General features: G+C 32.1%; 1 protein-coding gene across 1 annotated transcript; it reads right to left on the bottom strand.

Annotated features, from left to right (window-relative positions):
* Positions 1 to 536: 536 nt before the first annotated feature.
* On the bottom strand, positions 537 to 5,359 carry LOC126699920 (UPF0481 protein At3g47200-like). Its single transcript, XM_050397895.1, has 2 exons — positions 5,165 to 5,359; positions 537 to 2,093 (listed from the first exon to the last, which is right to left on the bottom strand). The coding sequence occupies exons 1-2, from the start codon at positions 5,174 to 5,176 to the stop codon at positions 804 to 806; spliced, it is 1,302 nt and encodes a 433-aa protein (XP_050253852.1). The 5' UTR covers positions 5,177 to 5,359; the 3' UTR covers positions 537 to 803.
* Positions 5,360 to 7,913: the final 2,554 nt, after the last annotated feature.

The raw sequence follows: 7,913 nt of genomic DNA, 5'->3' as shown, positions 1-7,913 counted from the left end.
ATACCTTATTATGTTGAACATGAACCATGAACCGCAACTAGACATGGACTATTGGACTCATCCCATTGTTGGACATTTGACACCTAATTAATTATTTTCCAACATTGGACATCACTTAATATACATAATAATAATGTATCAACTCACCATCTAATCAAAGCTATCATGCTAAGCATATCATTTATTTATTTCAACCATTATTATGATTCTAAGAATTTGGGCTTTATCTATTTTGTAAGCTTAAAAATACACCAGAAGCCATTGGTCTATGTGGCCTAATGTTGAGTTCTAGGTTGAACTCCCCAAAACAAATCCGAGCCTAGCAAAGTCACACCTCCAGTGAAAGACACGTGGTACGCGCAAAAAACCGCCCCTGACAAAGTCAATCACAGTCTGCCACATTAATGAATTGTAGCAAAAGTTGTGAATTTATCTGTGAGAATAGAATAGAATAACTCAATAGAAAATTGATCTAACAATTTTTGTCCTTTCTCCCTGCAACCAATTTGAATCTGATAAAAATTAGAACTCCCAAATAATAATTAAAGTTTCTGATAAATTTTCAAATAAAATTATTATTGAAAAACATGCTGTCTTAAATAGAATTATAGAACTCAAAGGATAATTAAACGGATATAGATCATAGGCACTATGCTTATCTGATCCATTTCCAACACTAACACACTCAAAAAGACTTCCTAATGATGAGGATAAACCCTTATTCAAAACAGTAACAACTAAAAACAAAAGATAATTAAAAGACAACAAAGGCTAAAGTTATCAGTAGAACTGCTGCATATCTGTCACCACTTAGTGGACTTTAGAGAGCATACAGTTTGTGCAAGCGTGAGAATCAGAAGGATAATAGCAGCACAAGTAGAAGTAGATCTCCAAGGAGTGCTAAAATATTGATGCCATAATGTTGCCCTCCATCTATGCCAAGGTTTCTTATAGAATGCATTCAATTTTTCACATATATTCGAGTATTCAGGGTTCATATAATCACATAAGATATTGGTGTAAAGACTATTGACAGTTGATGCTGCAGCGTTGCTGTCACCAAGGTAATTAACAAGGATTCCCTTATCACAAAGTAAATCTACATCTTTGGAATTATCGATAAGGAAATCCAAGATGGCAAAGAAATCCGTAACATATGCGTCCCCTACATAATGGGATTGCTCTAATGCAATAATGTTTCGAATAAGACGTATTTTCTCATCATTTAACGTAATGCATGGGATTTCCAAAACTCCATTCTTTAAATCGAACCTTATGTCAAGAAAGCATCTACCATATTTTTCCGAGGCCACCTTAAACTTGATTCCTGCCTCATGCAGCTGGGTTGCAGAGTATGACAGTTTAGCCCCTCTAGGTCTTACATACGGTAATTGTTCACTTTCACTTAGATAAAAGAATCTAACCAGACCTGTGAAGTGTTCTATTTTCGCATTGAAATCCTCAAGGGCTATCCTTTGAAAGTTGTACCAACTAAAGAAATCAAAAGCAAGTTCCCTTAAAGAAAGGGGTTTTAATTTTAATTCAGCCGGAAAGTTTGCTTGCTGGAACAACATCTCTAAAACAAAAAAGGGAAGCTGATTTTCAAGTAATACCAAGTCAGTTTGCAAAATTGTATGCATCCATACCGGTATTGTAGGATCGTCCTCCTCCAAAAGTGAGTTAGATTGTCTCACGAAGTACTCAAGAATGAACATCCCATCCACCACGATCATTGTCACAAAATCATCACTTCTCATGCTGGATACAACAGTCTCTGCGTAGTAAGAGCGAATTTCTTCTTCCTTATCTCTTATTGTGTGTACTAAATTTTGCAAGTTTATATTAGCCCGTTCAATGAAATACTCACAAAACTGTACTTTACACTTTTTCATGGTTTGTAATTTTGGATTGGAGCGGTGAATAGGGCCAATTGAAATAAGCAGAGGAGTGAAGGCTTGCTCATCCAGTTTGCGAAGGTGATCTGGAACACTGATCAAACCCCCAATTGAGAATTGTTGCTTCGAACTTTCAAACATTGTTGTGATGTCAAGTGCCAAACCTCCACTTCCCTTTGCAGCTGAAGAGCTTACTATCTATCAAGATAAGAGCCACTAGGATTAAAAACACATGCCGTGTAAAGTACAACACGCTATAATTTGACTTCAAAGTTCATTCTATGCCACTATCTTCTAATATGTTAAAATGCATGCACTGATGTTACAAGAATAATGATCATTTTATATTTAATTGTTTATAAAATTTTAATTTAATCATCCTCTTTCATTGTCCTGTAAAGCTGATCACATAGAAGATTTTGCAAATATTTTAATTGGAAGACAATAGTAATATTGAATGAAGAATTTTAAAATGATTTCTTTTGAAACAATAATTAATTGAACAAATAATTTTGGTACTAATTAATTCATTTAATTTTTTTTTTTTTTTAAAGAGATGATTTCATTGTTAGTTTGATAGAGACAGAGTAATTAAATAGCCAGATTGAATTGTTTCATTACAGTAGGTAAAAGAAAGTACTTTTTGATATATTTATATACATGCTTTCTACTTCCTATTACAATTTTTGTTATTGTGATACTATGAAATTTTTTAATGTTTTATCAAAATTTCTTCATTTTGGAAATATATTGAAAAGGCACAATTTTTTTCTTTTAATGGGAATATGGTTTTGTTCAATAAATTTCTCATTGAAGTTAGTCTTTGTACTTTGACTTAAATTCTAGAAATCTCAGAGAATTTTGAAATCAGAAGTAACTTTACTTAGGTTGAAAGTAGTTTTAACATATGAGAAAAGTTATCAAATGTCCTAAGGGCTTGGTATAGGCTATATTTAAAAAAAAAAAAAAAAAATTATGCAAAAAGAAAAAAAATGACTAATATTTTTGACAACTTTTTATATGGGTGTTAACTAAACCCTTAACATATAAGCAAATCAGAAGTATTAAAAATTATACAGATACTTGATATAAGATTTGAGTAAATTGACAATATAATTTAAGAAAAGCATAAAATTAACATGGATTAACTTAATTGTTGAACTTTCACTTTAATTATCTATAGATTAATAATATTCCACATTCGACAATTGACTATCACAAGCAACTTAAAATTCATCAAAAAAATCGTAAAATATAATAGTAAGGAAGTTGATTTCATACCGGAAACGTTTCAGATTTACCACTATATATATTTATGTATATATATAGTTTAAATAAAAAAATTTAATAATTAAAATTTTACTAAACTAAAATGTAAATAGTTTTTGATATATGTGTGTGTGTGTGTACAAACACACTAGTGTGGGTGGCACGTGTAAGACACGTGCTACCTCTTGAGTAAGAAAATTAAGATAGAATTTTTATTTGAAGAAATATGAAATTATATATATAAAAAATGTATGTCATACAAAGTTAATCTCATTTGTATAAGAATTTTGATACCTATTTGTTAAAGGCAATATCCACTCATTAAAAACTTTTAAGAATGATAATGAATATTATCTTCCAACAATAAAAAACTGAGTTTTGCTAAAACTTTGTCACAGTATTTTAATTTTCACAATGAATGATGTTATATGCTACAATTGAAACCCTTTATCAAATACCTTCAATCATACACAATGAAAATTTTTTCATTCATATGTTCTTCTTTATCATTTTACATGAGTCTAGGTGCAATCTTTAACTTAATTAGTTTTTATGAACACCCACTTTAGGCAAGAAAAAAATATATAACAAAACGAATGTGTCATCAAATTTTTCATTAGATAAATTATAAGTTTCTAAGATTTAAACCGAGAAAATCAATGTTCTCTAGGTAACAAATAAAACACCTTATATTACCATTCAAACTTTTTAAGCATTACTACCATCTAAAACTCAAAATACGTGAATAAAATTTTTGGAATATTAAAATTTAGTGATAGTATTTTAGCCACTACACATTGCAATATTTTAAGAATCATAAGTTTTCATTAGAGTTTAATTAAGAGAATAACATTATAACATATTTGCTCTTTTCCAAAATATTAAGGGGGGAATTGCTTGATTTTAAAGTTTAAAGAGATATTGTGAACTACCCAAAACATAAAGGATGAAAATTATTTTAATTAAGTTTTTGTGTGTGTGTGTGTGTGTGTGTGTGTGTGTGAAACTATGTGTTTTTACTTAAAATGGTGCATAAAGAAAAAAAAAATACAAAACAAAATACAAAAATTCAAGCCAAGAAAACTGTATGTGAAACTGTGAATTTGGCTTAACAAAAATTGACTAATAAAAAAGAAAATTCTAGAAACACAAAGAATGACACAAGTCACACAACATTTTCATAGTACTTTTACAACTTTGTTATATTTTACTTTGATTTGTAAAGAATTGACACTTCAGCAATTGTGAAAATATTGTGACAACAACAAAATGTCTTAATATTTTCACAGAGAAATGTTATGTCCACAACATTTTCATTACAAATCATAAGTAGTAGGTTGTTACATGTTATTATTAGTGGGTAAAAAGTAATTTCATTGATAAGTTTAAATTAGAATAACAATTTACTACCTAAGATTTGTTATGAAAATGTTGTGTATGTATCACTTTTTTTTCTTTATAATACCTTTATTTTTTACTGTGTTTGGTTTTAGTACGATATTTTATTATTTTATAAAAATTAACATCTCAAGTTCTCAACAATTATAAAAATATTGTGAAAACTTGTTTTATTAATATTTTATTATTATTATAATATATGCAAGTTCAGCGTAACGGTGGATATTGAACAAACTGAAGTACTGTAGCGCAAGCACTAAAAAAAAAAAAAAAAAAAAAGAATGGATCACTGTAGATAAAACCAGTACAATAGAGAAGGAAAACAGTGGATCTAATGGTGGGGTAAATATAAAAGAAAAACAGAAGAAGAAAGAGACATGTTGGAAGGTGCTATTTACAAACACCAATCCATCCTTTTTTACAAAAATACCAATTTGGCTTTACTTTTTTTGGCTAAACAATTTGTCTTTACCCCTTTTAAAACCAATTACAGCTTATGAAGTTTTTAGTATAAAAAAGAGATGATTTTCCGCAAGATAAATAAATAGGTAGATAGACATGGAACTTAAATAAGAAGGAAATATTATATTATTAAAGCATACCTCAGTTGACATATTGTTTGTGTAGCAGTACTACTGCACTAGCAGCCAAGGGAGCAGAGGCAGGAGTTCCGGCCCGAGATGCGACTTGTGGGAAAAGATACAAAAGAAAAAGATGAGAGAGGGCTTTTGAGATTGTGAGATACTATAAAGACCACTGCAACTATTACTTCATTTACTCTCCGTGGCCTTTCCTCACATTTTCTCCTGTTTTTTTGTATCAACTTCACCCACCCAGCACGCTGAACTCTGAATGTTAGGTATAGCTGATATGGTCCACATCTAGATCTTGCTATTAAGTAATAATACAATGAAGGTTAGGTATAGTTTTTTGTTGAAATTTTTACTTCTAAAGTATACTTGAGTCTTGGAAAAGTAAGAAAAAAAGAAAAAAGAAAAAAGAAAAAAATGAAAGTAAAGTTTTAAAAAACTGTATATAAAAATTAAAAGCTAAAAACTGAATTTAGAAGCTAATGTATTGTTTAAAGCTAACATTATCCCCCTCTTTTTCATTTTAATTTTTAATAATTTGATAATTTGGAGTATTTGAATTTTGAGTATATCAGTTAAAAGTAGCAAGAAGTGCTTACTAATTAAGTTACATAACTCTTGATTTACGTTGAAAAAAAAAAAATAGTCTTGTATTGATGATATGATTGAAAAATAGATACTTTAAAAATAAAATTAAATTGCAAACCTTTAAACTTAAAAGGAGGAAGTAGGCAAATATTTGATTATAGCAAAATAAATTAAGTTTTTGGTAATCAATTATGAATGTGAGGAGTTCATATGATGAAGGGTTTTTCTTTTTTTCTTTTTTTAGAGGGGGAACATAACTTGTTTTAATATGAAAATCTAGCAATATCAGCTAGGACAACAAGAAGTAAAGGTGGGGGAACATCCCCCATCCACACAACAAAATTTGAAATACATAAAACATATCGAGCTAAATTATAAGCAACCTTATTACTTTCTCTCTTAATATGAGAGTAATGTAATTGATTAAAAAACCTAGCATTTAGTCTTATATCCTCAATTAACAAGCCATTTGAAGACAAGAAAATAGTGTCATTGCAGAGGGCATTCACCAAGACTTGTGAATCGGACTCAAGGACAGCATAAGTAAAAGTCCGAGGCAAATTGTAGTGTTGTTGATTCTACCATTTCTTCAATCTCCAATGGGGTATAGGCCTGAGGTAATTGCTTAGAGAGTGAACCTAATACCAAGCCAAGGCTGTCTTGGATCACCACCCCAATGCCCGATTTTTTCTTGTCAGAAAAAATGGCTCCATGACAGTTTATCTTCACCACTCCCTACACTTGATGCTGCCACCGAGACCGTGTCAAAGAGGGAGTAGAACACGTAGGTGGTGCGGGAAGTTGAACCACCTTAAACTCAGTAAGGTGCTCTTTTGCTAGTGAAGCAATCGAGTGTGGGCTGTTGCTGGGTTTGTTTTATCGAATCTAATTCCATTGGGTCCAAACTGACCATGCCATGTCCGAGAATAACTCCAGGTGATGCTAGTTTGTGATGAGCCATGATAGAAGCTCCATGAAGTCAATGAAGGTATTTGTTTGACGACAGTTCCAAAGCGACTCATCTTCCCATACCACATCTAGTTCGGTACAGGACCAGAAAGCATGGATTGTCGATTCGGGTGCAAGCTTACATTGATCACAAACTGAATTGTCGATTATGGTTTGGCGCAGCAAATTTTCTTTAGTTGGCAATGAGTTTCTGTAGGCCCTTCATATCAGATTTTTAATCTTGTTTGGAACCTGCAAAGACCAGATTCCTCGCCAAAGTGATCTATCCCGCTTCAATTGTTCTTCATTGATCTTGGCTTCCTCCACAGCTTTCAAGAATCGGTATCTGGACTAACTTGTGTATGACCCGTTATGAGTGAAAGGCCAAAATAAGCTATCCTTTGCTTCTTACTGTGACAATGGTATGTTTTGACTAAATCTGCCTCTTAGGGAATAAAGATGCCATCAATCAATTCATGATTCCATTATCTTGTTGCTTCGTCTATGCGAATATCAACCTTAGCACCTGACAGTTTTTAGACCCCTTAAACAATTGATTAAACCTAGGTAATTAGCCAAGTTGTTACTTAGTCCAATTAAACAAGTCTAGGTTATCACAATAATAAAGATCAAATCATGTAAAGCAGCGGAAAATAAATAACACAAGATATGTTTACCCAGGAAACCAAACCGGTAAAAACCTGGGGAGGATTTGACTTAGCTATCCTCAAGGTAAACTTGAATCCACTATCTTGAAAGAATCGAAGTTCATATAATAAGACTTACAAACCCCCACGCTAGACTTCTTATTGCTACCAACTAGTAGAACTTACTGACACGACCACGTGCAAGCTTCGAATCCACGGACTCCTTCTTTCTTGGATTCCCACCAGCTACAAACACACCCGCTTGTGTAGTCTTTAAGTTTCAATGGCAGCAACTGAATTGATCATCAAGGTGTAGAAATTATCTCCTCCTTGAAAACCCTAAGTTTGTGTAAAGGAAAACTCCTCTAGATCTCACAAGAGATTTACACAAACCGCAATATGAGCAACACTAAAACGTGGCTAGGGTTTGCTTTTTATACTTAGGACAAATAAGAAACCCTAAAAACGTTTTAAAACAAATAGGGCTGAGTTGGACGAATCTGCAGAAAAGCAATCTGCCCGAGTTTCGATCGGTCGAGCCTAAGCTTCGATCGATCGAGCCAGGCTGAAAGCCACAG

This window comes from Quercus robur, chromosome 9, assembly GCF_932294415.1.
Source record: "Quercus robur chromosome 9, dhQueRobu3.1, whole genome shotgun sequence".
NCBI classification, from domain to species: Eukaryota; Viridiplantae; Streptophyta; class Magnoliopsida; order Fagales; family Fagaceae; genus Quercus; species Quercus robur.
This window is presented reverse-complemented; position numbering and strand designations above follow the sequence as displayed.